General features: G+C 46.4%; 1 protein-coding gene across 2 annotated transcripts in view; it reads left to right on the top strand.

The window, feature by feature from the left end:
• HIPK2 (homeodomain interacting protein kinase 2) overlaps positions 1-19,947 on the top strand; it is a 126,670-nt gene that overhangs the window by 28,786 nt on the left and 77,937 nt on the right. For both annotated transcript variants that reach the window (XM_050985849.1, XM_050985840.1), the window contains exon 2: positions 12,863-13,961. In XM_050985849.1, coding sequence (XP_050841806.1) covers positions 12,863-13,961 — 1,099 coding nt within the window. The remainder of the gene's footprint in view (positions 1-12,862; positions 13,962-19,947) is intronic.

Raw genomic sequence — 19,947 nt, 5'->3', positions numbered from 1 at the left:
CAAGACAAAACAGGAGTGACATCATTAGTTGGGAAATTTTGAGCAGTTTCATGAAAACCTGTTTGGTGCCATTTCCCATGTAGTCCCTGAGCACCATTTGCTGGTGCTTGGCCAGGTGAAAGGAGTGTCACAGGAGCCTCCAGCCAGTGGATTTTCTGGGTGAGCCACAGAGGGACCTGTACTACTGAAGTGCAACATGTGCTGTTCCTGTAACCCCCTGGTGCTTCAGGGTCCTCCATGCTTGGCTCTGCTGTGTCTTGTGGCACAAGCTCTGTAGGGTGACAGCAAGCTGTGGAGGAACAGGGTTCCCTGAGCAGCTGTGCAGTGAAACTCAGCCCCTGCAAACTGGGGCTGTTTTTCCATGACAGCACAAAGAGAACAACTGTCCTGAATTTGATTGTTAAACTTTTGTAATTGCCATAAAAAACCTGCTTGGTAAATAAATCTTCTCTGCCCAAAAGCAGCTGCCCCACTCCTTTTTGTTCTGCAGATAATAGACATAAAAATGAAATATGGACCTGTGTTCTTAAAAGGTCACAGTTATTTGGTTGTCAGGGAGATTGCGTATCGAAATAGGTCTTGTTAAGATTTGATGATACGCTAGAGGAATTGAATGAATTGGAACTTTGGTTCACAGAAGTTGGAAAATGAGCTAGGAATATCTTGTGATCTGGAAGATGGAGATGGCCATCCCTTTTTCCTAATGCCTCTGGAATGAGGAAACTGGATGGAGAAGGGCTTTGTGTCAGGTGCAGGACCAGCAGCCGTAGAATCGTTAAAGCTGGAAAAGACTTCTAAGATCCTTGAATCCAGCCTGTGACTGGATACCAACATGCCCACTAAACCATAGCACTGAGTGCCATTCCAGTGGTTTCCTGAATGCTCCAGGGATTGTTACTCCACCACTTGCCTGGGCAGCCCATTCTAATGCTTAACTACCCTTTCAGGGAAAACATTCTTCCTGATGTCCAGCCTGAACCTGCCCCAGCACAACTTGAGGCCATTTTCTCTTGTCCTGTTGCTGGTTGACTGGGAGAAGAGACTGACCCCCTCCTAATGTGCTACAATTTCCTTTCAGGTCGTTGTAGTGAGTAATGAGGTTAACCCTGAGCCTCCTCTTCTCCAGACTAAACAACCCCAGCTCCCTCAGCTGGTCTTCATAGGACTTACTCTCCAGACCCTTCACCAGCTCCACTGCCCTTCTCTGGACATGCTGCACCTCACTGTCTTTCTTCCAGTGAGGGTCCCAGAACTGAACACAGGATTTGAGGTGCACCCTCACCAGTGCCAAGCACTGAGGGACAGTAACTGCCCTGGTCCTGCTGGCCATACTGTTCCTGATCTGGATGGCCCTGGCCTTCTTGGCCACCTGGAGCCACTGCTGGCTCATGTTCAGCTGCCAGCCAAGCAGCACTCCCAGGTCCTTTTCCACTGGGCTGCATTCTGGCCATGTTTGTCAGCTCTTGTTTGCATTGTCCTAGTTTCATTTTAGGCATTCTTCTGCCTGGCTCACAGTAACAGCTCAGGGTGTCACTGGTCTCCAGCCCTTTCTGCCGAATGCATGGTGGGTTGCTAGGGGTGCTGCCGTCATCCACATTTTAGTTGAGGATGTGATGACCACACATTTTGTATTGCTTTCCAGGATTTGGCTGGATGACTCATCTGATCCTCTGCTGACTCATTTCAGTCTCCCATGAGCCCAGGAAGGACTAAAGAGGGAAATGGGGCTATTTTCAGATATGAAAAATGACCAAAACCAAGGACTGTGTCCACAAAGGAATACTGCAAACATCGAATTAATTGGGCATTTATACCGAGTGTAAATTTGCTTCCTCCCAATGAAACTCTTTCCACAGTTATTGGGCTTCTGCTGAATCTAGTTTTCAGTCTCTTCTTACTTCTCATCCATATGGATTTGTAAAGCTTTTAGTGAGTTTTGAGCACATAAGGTCTGATGAAACTTCACAGGACTTTTTAGTACTAAATTCCCCTGGCTGTTTTCTTTTGTTTTGGGGTTTTTTTTAGTGGCAGTTTCCCTCTCTCATTTGCTGGGAGTGTCAAAGTTTTTCTAGCAAAACCCATAGGCCCACCCCAGGCCATTTTACCCCCTAGTCATTCCTATGACTATGGCAAAGCTAAGATGCCCAGTGTTCTCCTGGACCTCCTGAAAGCTCTTGTGATTTCACCACAAGTTGTTACCAATCTGTTATTTTTTTTTGGAACCTGTGGAAACAGTGGTATATTTGCTCCTTGTGAGAAAATCATACAGAGCTTATTTTCCCAGAAACTCTGTTTTCCCCCATGACTCAGTTTGGCCAGACTCCCATCATTAGTCAAAACCCACAGGTGTGACTGTGGACAGCTTGGCTGCAACATCAACGACACACTGGTGATTCTGAACTCATTGTCCCACTGCATCTGGGCTGAATCCTTTCATTTCATTGCGTAGGAAAAGGAAAGAATTGAATGTTCTGAGTAGAAAGCACATGGCTGCAAAACGGTTGTAGCAGTGCCAAAAAGATGCTTCTGGAGAGGTTGGGCAAGTGACTGTGTGCTGCTGGAGGTGCAAAGTGACACGTCAGTTCTTAAATGTAGCATCAGGAATGAGGCGAAGGCTTGACAGCCCCTTTAGCTGGTTTGTCATCTGCAGCCATCTCTCCTTTCTGCTGTGGATTTTTAGTTCTGCAGGTTTGGTTTCAGCAGGAGTGCTGCACAGCAGGTGCTCATGGTCAGCACTTGAACAGGGCCTGAGGTGTGCTCTGGTGCCTGGGTCTCTGCAGGGAGCTGTGCAGGGCCTTGAAAGCACTGAGTGATCTGGAGCAAAGTTACACCAAGGGAGTGTTTGTTGTCCAGGCCAGCTGTGGGGTCCCCACTGCAGAAAGCATTTGGCCTGTGTCGTAGTGGATCTCCACATTTAGCTTCACTCCACTTCTGTCATGCTCTAATTTTGGCAGTGCAAGAAGCCCTGCAGCCATGGTGTTAAGCACTGCAGAGCTGAGTAAATAAATATGTCAATAAATAATCATATCCTGCGCAAAAGAGAAACCTGTGGGAGAGACTGATGGTAGCCAGGGAGTTCTGCTGATACAGGTGGAGATTTTTATTGTTTTGTTTCTCTTAATGACTTCCCTTGGAGTGATTTCTTTTCTTCTAGAGCTCTGAGGGGGAGTAGGCTGTTAGTGCTGTCCCTGAGTTTCTTCATCACCCACAAGGGCCTTATATCCTCCTTCCTCAAGTAGATAGCCTTTCCTCAGCTTCTGGATGTTTACTCTTCAAGGCTCTGAAATCCTTCATGTAGCTTATCCTCATGCCTAAATCAGGGGGTTTTTCCGTGTAACCAAGAGCTTTGTACATCACCCAGGCTATCCTTCCGTGGCCAAACAGGCTTCTTCTCTGCACGCTGGTCTGGCCTCTGTCCCATCAGACCTTGCTTAAAAATGAAGTTGATGTGAAGACAGCGAGAGACCAGGCATGCACCAGCCCTAGCAAGCCAGCCAGCAGTGGGGCAGGCAGGTGTCCAGAGGCACTTCTGTGGGATTGCTTGGGGTAGCATCACTCATTTCTTTTGGAGATTATGAGACTCATTGCCTTCATGGGTCATCTGGCTGTGCAAGTGTTTCCATGTCTATGTGTGCCTGAGTGTGACCACGTGTTTTGTATGACAGGGGTCAGTACAACCCCAAATACAGCAAACAGAATCATTGGTTCCCACAGATAAACCTTTCAACACACGGTGTTCTCATGGAGGCTGCAGCAGCTCCCTATCTCTGTCTCACACGAGAGCCACTCTCCAGTCTCAAAGGTGAATGGACCAAGAGAGACAGTTGTTTTGGGGAGAAATGAGTCCACATCCCAATCCTGCACCCTGTGTCTCCATGGTGATTTTTGCTTTGGGCCAGTTGGCTCAGTCCTACTGCGCCTGTTCTGGTTCCAGCTCACAGCCCGTTTCACATCATGCATTTCTGGGTTTATAGTCCTACTTTGGAATGCAAACCAAAAGCCACAGGTGACAGCAAGAAAAGGTTTCTGACTTGTTTGGCCATAACTTTGGGGGTGTTTTCTTGGCTCTAAAGTCTGGAAGACGGTGGAAAATGCTCAAGGTTTCCTTGAGAAACTGAAGGCTTTTGTCTGTGCAGGTCAGGTGTGATGATGGGAAGGCAGGTTATTTACAAAATTGTTACAACTTCTTTAACTGGAGGTCAGGTGGTGGACCTGCACTATCCTTTGCCTTCATTTCCTAAAACACCCCGCACCCTCAATGTTTGAGAGTACTGTAGGTCCTGTGTTTGGTCATTCTTACTTGAAGGTGGTATGTGGCTGTCAGGAGGTCAACAAATGAGTCTGTCTCAATTTTCTATTTTGGCAGAGCCCTGTGCCCAGCTTCCCCACCTTTCTCCTTGCATCTTCATCTTTCTTTGCAGGCCAGATCCTGTGTATTCCATCCAGACCTCACCAGGGGGCTTGTTTTTCTCCAACAGGTCTGTATCCTGATGGAAATCAAATGAAGGAAGGGACCTTGTGAATAGGCAAATTGATGTTTTCAGCCCAGCTAGAGCTTGATCTGAGTTTCAGAATTCATAAACAAAGCAGGGGCTGAATGTCATGCAGTGCCCTCTTTGCAAATAAATCAGTTAGGAAAAAATCCTGTGGGAGTGGGAGGCTCAGCCAGAGACTCCAGTGAGCCTTGCCCATGTCTTGCCTTCACAAGTAGTGTTGTTTCGAGCAAGAGAGGTATGTGAGGTGCCAGGCATTCGCTGTGGTTTCACCACACTTGCAGGCCAGTTGGAGTCATTGACATTACAAAGTTAATATTTACAGGTGGAAAGTCACCCAGGTGAGGAGACAGCCATCGTGGAAAAAGCCAAAATATCCTTTCCACTAGGCAGTTGTGGGAAGCCACAAATGTGCCAGTGCTGTGTGGGTGAGGGGGGGCACAACCAGAGCAGCAAAGAAAAACCGATTAATTTGGGTTCCTTTTTGAGAGGCCTTGGTACCCTTTTCCAGGAGCTGAGATAATGGAGGCCCAGGTGAAGTCTGGGCTTGGGAAGGTTGAGAAAGTCCTCTCTCCCCCCTGTAGGTCAGGGTACTGTGGTCAGCCCCTGTTTGGAAGATGAGCAGCAGTGACTTGAGCCATGCTGCCTCGAAAGCAGAGCCATGCCAAGGTCATCCTTCTTTCAGTTCTGCTTTCAGGATGTAACTCTGTTAGCAGGTAGCAATCAGAGATGGGGCTTGTTGGAATCTGGAGGCTCCTGCCTTACAGACCTGTTTGGAGGTTAAATATAGGGATCCAGACATTAGGCTGGACTACAAGGCAAACTGTGGCCAGTTTCATGTTTACTCCAGAGATTGTCTTGTGTAGTTCTACAGAGGGAGCTTTGGGTGCTGTAGAAATGCTGTGGTGGCTGCTTGTTCCACTTTGTGATGGTGGAGGACGGATGGGAAGGAGGAAGGTGCCCCAAACACGTATGATGTTGCCAAACAGTCCTACCTGGCCCATTGATGTGAGTAACTGCTTTTGGACTCTTCTGGCTCCATTTTGATTTCAGGATGAGGAAATGTTCCTTGGTAGCTTGCTTTCCCCATCTCCTCTGGCTGTACCCAGTGCCTCAGGAGCTCATTCAAGCATGGCATTATAGGAGCCTCATCATGTCATGTCTCATTTTAAGTGGTGCTGTGGGTGTTGCTGCAGTCTTCAGCTCTTTAAACAGATGTGGTGCTGCTGGTGGGTTCCCCAGCAGCCTGCAGCACAGCCCCAGCCAAGCATTCCACACTTGCCTCAGCTCTGCTGGGCCTCTCTCCAAGAAATCTGAATGAGAGATTTCTTCAGCAAAGCATTTGTTAGACATACTTCAGTGTCCTCCAAAGATAAAGCTTCAAAGCAGGGCTTCTGTCAATCCCACCTGTCTGATCTCATCTTTTTCTTTCTTTCTCATCCCATCTCTGACTCCCAAGCAGACTTTCTTCTCTGAGGCTCTTGGGAGTACTGATCATTTGGTTGTAAAACTTCTTCCCAACTTTACTGACACCCACTTTCCTAAAATGTCTTTATGCTTACATAGTGCAGAAGTTCCTTCACATGCTCATGCAGACCTTGGAGGCTTTCAGGTGCTGCCCCTGCCTCCATCTTTATTGTTCACCACCTCATTTTGTTCTTGGGGCTCAGAAGTCCTCCCTGGCTTGGAGGATTGTTGCTCAGCAAGGTACCTCTGGCAGGGCTATGATCTGCCTTCTCAAGCCCCAGTGACCTGACTTGGGCACCACAGACTCCCAGGTTTCTCACTTTATGTCTGGAGAGCACTTTGACGTCTTGGTAGGGCGTTTGCAGTCTCATTTCATGATTGCTGTAGTGATGTCAGCCTTTCTGTCAGCTTTGACAGACACAGTGAAGGGTGTCTGCTTACTGGGGTCTGGCTCGGTTTTGTCAAGGCTGTAGACTATTAAATTGTGTTCCCTTGCTGTCTTCAGTTGCTTTCCACACAGTAACTCTGAGGTATCCTGAAGAGAAGTTTTGCACTGTTCCAACTGTGCCAAGTTTTCCCATAAGAAGATGTCTAGGGATTATCTTTCAGCTCAGGGGAGCACGGACTGGACAGCTGGACCTCCTCACACCAGGACCTAGAAATTGGTGTCAGGTCCAGTCACTGCAACATCTACAGGGAAGTGATGGGGCAGCCTCTGGTGAGGTATATTGAAACCTGTGTTCTCAGGTGTTGCACAGTTAATTAACTATAATGTGAAGCATAAACTAGTCATGTGATTAACTGAGGAAATCTGTAATATCTCCTGTCATTACTGCAGTTCATTCCAGTGGGAGATGGAGGTGACCCTGAAAGAATCTTGCACTGAGGTGTAATAAAGTATTCAAATGTAAATGTGTGTATTTGTCCCTGAGATTTTGCTTCATGTGCCTAAAACCAGGGATATGTCAGAGGAGCCCACAGCTTGTTATTCAGGCTCATCTGCCCCTGAGCCCACCCCAAAAGGATGAGTAAGAATTGTAATGTTTCTAAATTACAGCTAAGAAAGCTTTCAGTAGCCAGCAGACAATTTGCCCTGGATTTAAGAAGTTAAAGGGAGAATGAGGAAGGGAATAAAGATGGTTTGTGAGGAAAAACAGCAGTATCCTGAGCCACATGCCAAAATAACCTGATCAGACCACAATAGGGAGCAACTGCCTACACCAGCTCCATGCTCAAGAGTACTAAGTTAGTCCTGGTTGATAATTTTCATCATACCTGTAAAGAAAAGTCATGATGTGCAGAATGAAGCAGGAGGCAGGGTTTTTGATGCTATAAATGCAGGAGAGGGATATGTAGGAGGGCAGTTGGGGTGTCAGGGAGATAAGGGATTTGAAGGTGATGATGATGAAGGTGCCCTGGCCATGGCACTGGAGGGATGTACTTTTTGGGTGGGGATAAGAGGGAAGGGGATGGATGCTTGGCTTTGTCCACTTGGCTTTGTTTGTGGCTACTCTGTGCATTGGGAAGTCTTGCTTTTTCATTTGGCCATAAGACATGAATCAAACATGTCAGGTTGGAGCCTTGTGAATCCAGGTCTGGAGCAGTGCAGGGGACGTGCTCTGTCACATCTTACATCTTTGAGAACTGCTGTGCACTACATTTAGAAAACTACTAATTAGGCTGAGACAGTTTTACTAGCAGGACAGGAAAAGCAAAACAGGAAGGCAGGGAAATTTTCACCTGGAATGAAGGCCCCCTTGACATCTTAGGCTCACCAGGAACAGGAAGGAGCTGAGACTGTTGAGGTCTGAGCTCTGCTTTGAGGTTGTCTCCAAACATTCGTCAGCACAAGGGAAAGCATTTGTATAGCCTCCAGGGACATTTTTCAGGAGGTTCTGGGAGTGCAGCGGTGTTGGGGACCATGCCTCAAAAGGAGCCACGCAGAGGCTGCTGTGAAGAAGGGTGCTGTGCTTGAGACATGGCTGTTTTCAAGGTGCAATGCATTAGCCATACCTGGCAGATCCCCTTTTCTCTGCCTTCTCAGCCTGGGTGTGTGTATGGGTTTGCAAGCTTGTGCCTCTCTGGGGAGAAGTGGAAGATACTTATTTCAGTATTGTCTTGCGAGCATCATTTATATGCTGAACACACGCCGTGTGCTCTCTACAGTATTTTTCAAGCAGGCACTGTCGTTCTGGCAGCAGGCAGGAAGCAGCCTCTGGTTACAGAGCACTGGCAGCTCTGCAGGTACTGCAGAAGGTCTACTTCCTTCTTAGTTCAGGGCACCGGCTTGGTCTCTTGCCACCTCAAAGACCACACTTAAAAATCAGCAGTAAGTGCTGGGAGTAAACCAGAAGAAAACGTCAGAGACTTTCAGACTGTTCCTTCTTTAGTCCCCAAAGTGTATTTTTTGCCCTTTGGGGTGACGTGGGTGGATAGGGAGCTTTACCTCATTTGCTTTCCTGAAACCTGTTAGAAGTACGAGTGGGGCGGCTGCGTGATTTGTGTGTGCATGCAGAAGAGGGACATCTGAATTGTAAATAGCACCTGCTGAATTATTATTAAGTGAAAGCTGACGTGGGAGGAGTTCTCAGGAACAAAAAACCTCAAGTCTTTAAATAAAAGTCATTCCAGCTGTTTTAACACTGTCCCCTGGCTGCACCCTACCTTCTTCAGCTCATGCAGATGCTGTGAAGAATTATGTGAGTCATATCAAGGACAGGGAAGGCCCCATTAAATCCAGTTACTATCAGTTTTGTGAGAGCTTTAAATGACTACACTAAACTCATTATTAAAGAAAGGAGCTATCAATTTTATTTAATGCATGGTGCCCAACCCTGATTCTGCTCCCAGTCCAGAGATTGGCCATGCTCAGGGAAGATGTAAAACTCAGACTTACACTCTTCAGGACATGTATTTAGCTATTGTGGCATCCTGGCTTCATCCTGGCTGGCTAATAGAGGCCTGCCTTGCACCCATGCCAGGGCAGTTCTTTTGGAATTGCCACTTGGCTTAGTCCAGCCAAAGCTTTTGGTGGTGTAGGTGGGGCTGCTGAGCTGGGTTTCAGGTGGGTGAAGCTGCTTGTGCCAAGTGTCCTCACTCCGTCCACTCCTGGCAGAGTGCAAAAAGACGAGCAGACAGGTGCCAGCCTTGGGCATTCCATGCAAAATGCAGCAAGGTGACTGCTAGGATCTTCCTGCAGAGAAGGGAAGTGATATGAGAGGCCCAGCCTTGCACAGGAGGTTTCCTGTCAGACCTGTGAATAGGGGGGGTTAAGAGATATTTTCCCAAATGAAACATCCCATTTTCCATCCCTCTGCAGCTTATGGCCCGTCTGTCTTTCCAGGACCCCAGGAGCAAGAATACTCCCTGGGGGCATTTCCACTGTCTCTGAGACACTGGTGCCACTGGGCTTGGCTGGCGTGATTCACCCCATTACGGCTGGCTTGTTTCCTCATGGACGTTGTGGCAAGCTGTTGTCAGCCTGTGTAATCAAAAGGCTGAAGGTGTAAATCATATTACAGGCTGTAATGAGGAATTTGATTCCTGTAACAAAACCATCCAACTTTTATTCACATTTATTACTGTTCCTGCTATTGCCATGGAGCAAAAATCCTTTTTAAAAGCAACAACATGCCACCAGCGCAGTTTTATTGTGTCCTCAGGAAATTTAGGATTGTGTTTTTCTCGCATTAACTGCACAGGAAAATTTGCAATAGAAATTACTTTTCTGCAGAAGCTGACTTTTCCCATCACCAAGCTGTCAGTCAGCCTGTAATTTCTTGGTATCGGACTGTGCTGAAGAACTCCCTGAGTTATTTTCCTTACAATGCATGCCCTTAAAACCTCAAACATGAGAAAATAATTTTGGATGTAAGGAAGAAGATTTCATAGTTCTTTTTTTAGAGAAAAAGAAAAAACCTCTTCTGTGATGAGATGTAACCTCTGAGGAGGGCAGCACTGGCAGCAGAGGAGTCCAAACTCCTCGCTTTATCCACAGAAGCACTGCTTCTTTCATCCCCTCCATTTTTAGGGTGAGTCAGTGTTTATCCCCTGTTCCTGTCCTCTGCTGAGGCTGCCAGCAGTGTTTCAGGGACAGCAAGGGGCTGGTTGTTGATGTGGAAACCAGTCCCTAACAACAACTCGTTTCACCAAAGGGCACAGGCAGCCATCTGACATTGACAATGTTGAGTGACTGCTGACCTTGTTTTTAGCGTCAGCTGATATCAAGTGGAGCCCTGCCAGTTTGCACCAGTTGAAAGCCTGTCCCTTAATGGTGGCGATTATCCTGATTTCTGCAGCAGCACTGAGAAAGTTGCAGCTGCTGTGCTTCACATCCTTGACTTTAATTTGCTATGCCTCAGTCTTTTGGTGTTATCTTTAGAGGAGAGTGCGAGAAGAACGTCTCTCCTTGTTCTGCGTCAGTCATTTTTTCCCTTTTCATTTTCTACGAAGAGAGATTGCTCAAGCACGCCGTGGAATGAAAGCCATAAAACTATAAATTACACCTCTGCTAGGTCCACAATATGTTACCAATTACATCTGCCATATTATTTGCGTCCAGGGGGAAAGCATACATCAAACCACCCCCTCTCTCCAGGCAGGTCAGTACTGTACTAGAAGGAACACCGTGATTCTTCTTAATCAGTGGAAAAACAAACATGGTTTTGGCTCACTCACACACGATCTTTGTGTCCAGGATGACAAGTTGAGTAGCACTGCTGTGGTTCTCTGAGCTCACCACCCACCACATGCCATGGCATTCGTGACAGCATCATTGCCCTGTGGAAAGGAGAGAGCAGAGAAGGTACTTCTCCAGCGGGGCAAGAAGCTGGAGGGCATCTGAGCATACAGTTTTAGGGGCCTTGGAAATTGCTGCCCAGGAGGTTGGGGGAGCAGGGGGTAAAAGGAACAACAGTAAACAATCCTAAATCCACTCAGAGACAGGGGTCATGTCTGGAGAGGGCAGCATGCTATGGTTTGCAGGGCTTCCTTGCTAGACTGGGATCAGTGGGGTTTTGTGTGCTGCGTTCAAGCCTGGGGAGGGTTTCCCTGTGTGTCCTGAAGGTGTTTTCTTCTGCATCTGCTGTGTCCTCAGAAATTCATCACTGCAGAATGGGTGAAGGCAGGGGTGCTGAGGCAAAGTGGAGAGATTGCTTGGCCTGTTACTTCGGAGTAGTTACTCATAGTAGGTTTTGGCTCTCCCGAGCCACTCCTGGCCTTTGGGCTGCTGGGAATTAAATGGAAAAAGAGAGTTGGGTGTGTTTAGATCTGTTAACTTGACTACTGAGCTTTGTGAGTGAGGAGTGACATTCACATTTTTCTATAGGAGTAAGTTTATGCATGCATGTGTGTGAGTGTGTCTGTGTACAGATGAGCCCGAGAAAATCTTCTGAAGAGGAACATGGGCTAGTGAAGTATGAGGAGGTCAAGTCAGATACTGTCATGCCTCCATATGAAGAAGTCATCCATGTGCACTGCAGAGTTTGTTGTGGCTTTGTTACTGAAGCATTCATTCAGCTTTTAACTTTTTTTAAGTTGAAAACAAGTCAAGGTTATGTTTGTGCTTAATAATTCAACAATGGTGCCAGCTCAGCATATTGTCTTTTTCCTCCCTAGTCATTCTGGTTTATTAAAAAGAAACACTGATGACAGATAGAAGGGCGAAGGAGGCTGTGCCTTTCTGTTCTAACTCCTGACGGGTGCTGATTCCTTCCCCAGAGGTCCCCATGGATTTGTGTTCTTCACAAAACATTTGCCCCAGCAGTACTATCCCTACCCTGGGGAGGGAAAGCTGGCAGCAAGTCAGGACTTAGCTGTCCCCTTCCCCTTGCATCACATCTTTTCTTCTCTGAATAGGCACATTTTCTGTTTCAGTGGAATATTACTCAGAATCCTTCAGTAAGTCTGTCTCAGTGATGCATTATTTTCACTTTGGTTATGAGGTTGTGGGGTTGTTTTTTGGTGGTCTGGGTTTTTTTTAAAAGATTTAGAAGATCATTAACTCTTCTGAAACCAAATAAACTTGCATTAAAATAGCTTTTTGTCTTTCCTTTAAAAATAAAGCTATATTAGGAGCTCATTCTGCCACATGCTAATGTGCATGTTGCTTCATAAACAATGCTGTTCATTTCCAGGGGATCTGCTTCCCAGTGATGGTATTGTCACTGTGAATAAGAATAGATGAACAAAATTTTATAAATCTGGGAGCACTGACAGCGCACAGTGAAGCTCATGTTGTGTAACTCCCATCTCCAGTGTCCCTGAGCACAGACTAGCATTGTGCACAATTCCCACTCACAGAGTTGGCAAGCAATCTGAAACATCATCTTCTTCTGTTCTGGAGCCTCAGCTTTATCTGTGCACCTCCATTTGCTCACAGTGTATCATCTCCTCGTCCCATCTTCACTCTGTGCAGGCCAGAAGCTACACAGTGGTTTTATGGACACAAGTGGAGGGCTTAAGTCAGATCCACCAAACTACTTAAGATTGGATGAGCCTGAGGATTTGAGATTTGGCTTCTGTAGTCAGAATACTTTGCAATATTTGACATGAGTTCTTCCAGAGAGCTAGATATATTCCTGGAGACAATGGGAATAGGAGTCTCTTTAGGCAGAGGAGGTAAAAATAACATGCACATTCCTGTTATTAAAAATGAAAAGGGGGAGAGCAAGAGAGCAGAAATCTTTAATGTTAGTATAGTTCAATCTGGGGTAAGGATTTATTTTAGAGCATAATATTTTACTTGTGTCAAATACATATTTCTGGAAGAAGTTGCATTTTGTGTGTGTGCATGTAATGTATCTGAAGCCTGTATCCCATTTCCCTCTCCTGCCACTGGGCAAATGAAAAAAGCTGGGGAAGGCATCTTGACACAGTGGTTTCATTCTGATGTTGTATTGCAGGTATGGCCTCGCATGTGCAAGTTTTCTCTCCTCATACCCTTCAGTCAAGTGCCTTCTGTAGTGTGAAGAAACTGAAAGTGGAGCCGAGTTCGAACTGGGATATGACTGGGTACGGCACACACAGCAAAGTCTACAACCAGGGCAAGAACGTGCAGTCCTCCCAAGCAGCCGCCGCAGCAGCCGTCAACGCCTCCCTGCAGATCCCCAACCCCAGCATCCCTTACGAGCAGACCATCATCTTCCCAGCAAGCACGGGGCACATCGTGGTTACATCTGCCAACAGCACTTCTGGCGTGGTTGCAGTGTCTGGGCAAACGCTGGGCGGGCCGCACAACCTGATGCGTCGCAGCACTGTGAGCCTTCTGGACACCTACCAAAAATGTGGACTTAAGCGCAAGAGTGAGGAGATTGAGAACACAAGCAGCGTGCAGATTATCGAGGAGCATCCACCAATGATTCAGAACAATGCCAGTGGGGCCACTGTAGCCACCGCCACCACCTCCACGGCCACTTCCAAAAACAGTGGCTCCAACAGTGAAGGGGATTACCAGCTGGTGCAACATGAGGTGCTCTGTTCCATGACCAACACGTACGAAGTGTTAGAGTTTCTTGGCCGTGGAACCTTCGGACAAGTAGTCAAATGCTGGAAACGTGGCACTAATGAGATTGTGGCTATCAAGATCCTAAAAAACCACCCTTCTTATGCCCGGCAAGGCCAGATTGAAGTGAGCATCCTGGCTCGGCTGAGCACGGAAAGCGCGGATGACTACAACTTTGTCCGTGCTTATGAATGCTTCCAGCACAAGAATCACACATGCTTGGTATTTGAAATGTTGGAGCAGAACCTCTATGATTTCTTAAAACAAAATAAATTCAGTCCCTTGCCCCTAAAGTACATTAGACCGATTCTCCAGCAGGTAGCAACTGCCCTAATGAAGCTGAAAAGCCTGGGACTGATTCATGCTGATCTCAAACCAGAGAACATCATGCTGGTAGACCCATCCCGACAGCCATATAGGGTCAAGGTCATAGACTTTGGTTCAGCTAGCCATGTGTCTAAGGCTGTGTGTTCTACTTACCTTCAATCCAGATACTACAGGTAAGAGACTGGGCTCATGTAACACTACTAGGAGAAGTATTTTACCTATGGGAATTTTCTTACATTCATTTAAATGAGTGAGATTCATCCCTTAGTTCTAAACAGAGATGGCTCTTAGGATAGCTTGTTGATGGTAAGAAAAATGGTCCTAACCTCTTGGAGTTTACTTGCATTGAAAACCACTGTAAGTTTGTAAATAATCATAAAGTGTTGCAAAAATAGAGTTTGCCAATTACGGCTTAGAAAGCCTTTCACTTCTATCAGTTTGTTCTCTCTGGAACTGTTCCCAGGAGAGGGGATGTCCACATTTCCATTCCAAGTCAATGGATATAGGTTTCAGAACTGCTTTAACCAAACAGTCAATCAAACAGTCTCAAACGTGTCTTCCAGTCGGTACTCATATATGAAACCAGGGACTTAACAAGTGTAAGGCTGGCCCACAGGAAAAGTGCATGGATGCAGAAGAAGGTTTGTCAAGGGTTTGTTTTCATACAGGCTCTGAGTCAATGGGAGTCTTCTGGCTGGTTCTTGTCAGCTCTCCTCCAGTCAAGTATTGTCAGTGATTTGATCTTGGAGTGAGGACCTGTTGTTGTCTGTTGATTCCCACTCACTGTGCTTTGTTACGTGCTAGCATGGAGCTGTGACCTCAGCACAGGTATGCCTGAAGTGAAATGGGTGAACCAGATATATTCCTCTTCAGCCTGTTGAACAGTTTCATCAGAGCAGCCTCTTTTCATAGTCCCTGGCAGGGCATCCTCGCCCTCTGTCTTGACTCCAAGACACAAAGTCTCTCTTGCAGATGTTTTCAGACTCTCTCTTTGATAGCAGCCAGCTTGATTTAGCATTGTAGGGACTGAGAAAAGCAGTTCTACTTCTGCTTCAGGTGTGGGGGGAAACAGAGAAGGGGGTGAAGGGAATTTGCCTTTAGATAACAGCTGAATTTAGAAATGTTCAGACCACATTTTTGTTGTTGCATTTCTGTGAAACAGGGGCAAAGAGAGAAAATCCAATCCTCCTTCATGATGGATTTAATGAAAATCAGTCCTGGCAGCATCCATGGCTCATCAGATGGGTTACAAAAAGGCTGAGTAGTTGATCTGTTTGTAAATAGAGAAGAAATCTGTCTCCTACATGGTGAGAACTGGGGTTGAAAAACCAGCATGAGTTGCCAGCAGACCCTTTTCCCACTTCATTAATTTCACAGTGGCAAAGCCTACCTGTACTGTGAGTTTGGAGAGGGTTAATTTTCACAGGAACAGGAACTTTGACAGTGTAGCACTGCAGCAGCTGATCTTTATCTGCTTGTCCTTCGCTCTGAAGGAGGCCTGGAAAAAATCCCCAGCCCTAGTTTATACCTTAGAAGAGGCTTACTAAATAAGATATTCTACCTGATGACAGTCCCATCCTTCAGGAGAGACATGTTTCTGTGGTAAATATGCAAAAGCTTTTAGAGTTGCAATTACCTGACAGACTAGGATAAAAAAAAGAAAGATAATACAGGCATTTTGTTGTTGAGTTACCTGTGATTCTGTGTTAGCAGCCTATGTCCCTAGCTGAAATACAGAAGGGGCAGCCAAAATGAAATATCTGACAGAAAGCAGAAATGAAAGAGGAAAATGGTTTATTCTCATTGACAAACAAGGAATACTTCTGTGGCAGTCTCTGGGGAGGAAAAAGCTTCATAAAATTTGCTTTTTATATTTTAAATGCTATTCCAGCCCAGTTTGAAGTTGGAGCTTGATAGATAGTAAGTTCTGTCTGTCTAATTCCTCCCTTGTTTTCCATGCCTGAATTGGTGGGAGGAGGGGAAAAGGGGCAGCAGCTCCCCAGGAAAAAAAAAAAAAAGAAAAATCCCATTGGGTTGAATTACATCAGCAGGGGGCTGCTGATTAAGCTAAATTCAAGTCATGAGGAAAATTTATGTTCTTCTTCATTTTCTGATGGGGAAAATACAGCACAGAGTAAAGACCCCTTTCACTCTAAAAAGAAAGAACTTTCATGCTAGGGGAGACACTGGGCTTTATAAAGATTTCATGTGTCTTCCATTTAATTTACACTTGTTCTGCTTGCTAGAGTATAAAAGACAAGGGGATGACTTCAAGAAATGGCACATTTAAGTTGGATGTGAAGAAGTTTCCTCAGACTAGTGAAACCTCTCAGACTCTAAGAAGTCATGCTACAGGAGAGATAGAAGCCCTGTGCCCCATGCATTTAGGGAAAAATGAAGCAGAGCACAGGGGACTATAAAGTAAAGGCTGGATCTCAACTGGAGGTTTTTTATCATGGATTTTAACAAGCAAATTCCTAAGCTGTTTCCATATTTTATTAACAGCTTGCTTTTTCTTTTTCCTGTCACTGCTTTTGAGAATGTGATGGCCAAATCCTTTGAAGGATTGAAAGGTGTGTAGGATCCTCCTCCTCCTCAGAGCAATGTAAGGCCTTTCCTCTTCCTGTAAATGATAGGCCCATTTTCTTCTCCCAAACGTGGAAGACAAAATGTCTTTAAACAAACTCTGTGCTTTTTCTTGACCTGAATCTGCATAACCCAGCCCAAACCAGAGAGCCCCATGGCTGCTTGCAGACTTTCCATGGGTGATTTGCCATTGCTGCTGAAACGTGCTCTGAAGATGAGCAGGATCCCTGGCCCAGTTTCTTGTGGGAAGAATGGTGGGCAGATGCTATTGTGCTGCTGGCACTGCTCAGGGGCCCTCAGGGGCTGGGTGCCCCAAACCCAGAACTCTTTCTGTCCCACCAGGGATGTTTCTAAGCAAATGCACTCTGGAAGGATGGTAATGGTATTGAGGTGACAGAGCAGGATGAAAAAATATCAAAAATGGGATCAAAATGTCTTTAGTCCAGCAGAATTTAGCTCTCAATCCTCTTAAGAGGATACAGCCTCCTCCCAGGCAGATCTGCTGCCACAAGTACTGCTCAGGAGATCTTTCTCCCTTGCTCCTGACTGCAGGGAGCCCATGGGAGGCAGACCATGACATCCTAAGGTGGGCTTTGCAGGAACTGCCCCACTGCCAAGAATCCCTCTCTGGAAGGGCAGCTCTGTGGTGCCTCCAGTGCCTGCTGCAGGCCTCCAGAGAAGGGAATGAGCCCCAGCAGGGTCACACCGTGGCCCTGCCTGACATGACAAAGGACATCACAGCCACAGCCTGTGGTGAGAGCTGTCATCTAAAAGGGGGAGTGCTGTGAAGAGGATCATCCTCCTTCTGCCCACCCATCTGCAGCCTGTGGTGCAAAACTTGCTGTGGTGCAAAGTGTTTCTCTTGTGACATCCTTAGCCAGTGCGTGTAGGACCTCACTGGTGGCCCTCCAAACATCTCTTACTTAGAAGAGGGGTCCCAGCCTGTCCCCCTGGTCACCACAGTCCTTCATCTTGTCCCTTACCATCAGCTGCCTCAACCTGGGTCTGATCACTGACCCTTCAGGGAGGTTTGTGGTGGTGCAGCCATGGTCTGGAGGTGCCTGAAGGAAAAGGTGAGGAAGTGAAGCTGATGATGGAGGGCTGTTCTGCCCAGCTCCGAGTTCAGGAGCAGGGCTCTGCACTTGGCAGTTTTAGCCAGACATGCTTATGCTAGAAATGAAGCCCTGGTCACAGGTTAATGGATCAAAAAGCTGTGATAGCCTCTGCATCACAGGGCATCTTCCTGGGATTTTATTTTGGTTCTTTTCCTTTTCATGCTGCAGTTGGAAGGGAAGATCATTGAGGTGGTTTCTATGATGTCCCTTTTGCAGAGGGTCAGAGGAAGGAGTGACCAGAGAGATCCCTTCTGGGTTGATCAGCTATGTGTGACCAGCTTCCTGGGAGGTCCCATATCCTGAGAAATAGAGGGCTCAGGCTGCAACACATGGGCCCTTTGTTAGAGCCCCCATTCATGCACCCAGGTGGAGGAGGGGGTACAGCCCTCTGGGAGGCTGGGGTGGTGGAGGGACAGTTGAAGTCATCCCTTGTTGGAACAGGAGCACTTCCCTATCATGGGTTGGCGTGCTTGGAGCAGTTAGGCTGCTCATGGGAGCACTCCCAGCTTTGTTGCCTTGCCCTCTTGGCTTTTCTTTGCTGTTCAGCTGAAACAGCTGCTGTGTTGGCACCTCGGGAATGTCAGTGTTTTGCTAATTAATGGTGTAATCACCTTATGAGAGTTTCAGAATTAACAAAATATTTCAGATATAAAATAAAGGCTGTCACCCTTCACTATTAGCAAATAAATTCAGGTTTGGTTCCCTGTTTTCAGAAGGTATGTGGCTTGTCTGGCTTGGGTTGAGGTGTGTGCTTTGTAGGTAAGTGGCCTTTGATGAAATGTTTGGATAACAGAGAATGAAGCTGAGTACCAGTTTGAAGAGGTGTTTATCAGTCTGGTTTCAGACACTGCATGAAAACATGCATGCATAAAGGCTACGTGCATGTTGTCAACTGCCCATGCAGAGTGTGCAGGTGTGGCTTTTAACTTGCTCTGCATGCACAGCTGGGTGAGAGCAGGTCCTGAGGGATGCAGGAGGTTAAACTGGGTCCCTCCTGCCACACGTGGACATTGTGCCACCCAGGACAGGTATTGGTCTTTCAGCCCTGCTGACAGGAAGCCAAAGCAAGGTAGATTTCTGAGGAAAGTCACAACCTGTTCCCCATTGTGTGACTCACAAATGTGTCATTCTGGTCAAAACTGCCCTTTAAATGAGGCTGTTGTAATGACACAGGGATGGGCTGTTCTTTTTTGTTTGCTCACTGAATTGGCATCTGCTATGTCCTTGTATAACACTTATATTTCAATGCACTTATATTTCAAAATCCTCTGCCATTCTGGACTTGCAAAAACATCTCTATCTCAGATTTGACTGTGTTTACAGCTGTGGGAGCCACATTGTTCTGCCAGTCTGTTTCACTCCTACCTGCAACATTCACTGCTTTACTGACTCTGCCTCCCCAAGGTAAAGAGCAGGATGGTTTGAGGAGGAAAGTTTCTTGTGGGGACTGGATTGAAACCACAAAGTTCATTGCTGAAGTCTAAGCTCAGTTTCATTTGGTGCCAATCACCCCTGGTAGGACTGCAGGCTTGCAAAACTGGCAATATATTGCAGAAGACATTTCCTCCTTTGTGGAGGAAAGCAGACTTCAAGCTACACTGTTTTAAGCAGTTGTTAATTTCTTTCCCAAGGACCCTTGGAATCTGAAGTTGTTTTTTTCGGAATCAAAATTCAACAGGATTTTTTTTTCAAAACCATCATCAGAGTTAATTGAATGTCAGCTTTATTGTACCCAGACTACCAAGTCATGGAAAGCAAGAGACATTTAGCTGAAAGCTTTTGGCTTTGACCCTCCTTTGGGATGGTCAGGCCAAGTTGGTTTTTGGTTTTACAGAGCTCAAGCAAAGACAGTTCTTTGCTAAGTTCCTTTGTGTGTAAGTCACCTCTGAAAAGGGAAGGCAAACCAACATTGTGCTCATGGTGCATCCAACTGGAGATTGACTGTGTCTGTACTCCCTACCTGGGGTCTAATTTAAAACAGAAAAACCTGTATTTCAGCCTAAACAATCTCCTCAGACTAGACCCTCCCTAGTGTTTTCTGTGCTGAAACCTTCTTACTATTTCCCTAAGTATTTTTTATTTTGCTCTGAGCAGACAGGCCAGCTCCTTCTTTATCTTCTCAAAGCTGGTGATGTGCCCCTTTCCCTGTGCTGCCACAGCACCTTCCTGGCCCTGCTCCCAGAGGAGCCCTGCATCCCTGTGTGGAGTCAGAAAGGCTGTCTGTCACAGGAGGACTCTGTTTGTTTATTAACCAAGGGAATAAAATGTGCCCAGTTACGTGCCTCCAGGCCCAAGAAGATTTGTAACAAAGGTCTGTTTGCAAGGAACCTGACAAGGAGCCTTTCTCCAGCAAAGAGAAGGCTCTGGTAGACCAAAGAAGGGAGAAGTCTCATGCTGTTTCCTTTTACCTCATCTGTGTCCTAGAGGTGGAAAATCAAATATCACAAGTGAGTGCTAA

The sequence above is a fragment of the Serinus canaria genome, chromosome 1A (assembly GCF_022539315.1).
Source record: "Serinus canaria isolate serCan28SL12 chromosome 1A, serCan2020, whole genome shotgun sequence".
NCBI lineage: Eukaryota > Metazoa > Chordata > Aves > Passeriformes > Fringillidae > Serinus > Serinus canaria.
This window is presented reverse-complemented; position numbering and strand designations above follow the sequence as displayed.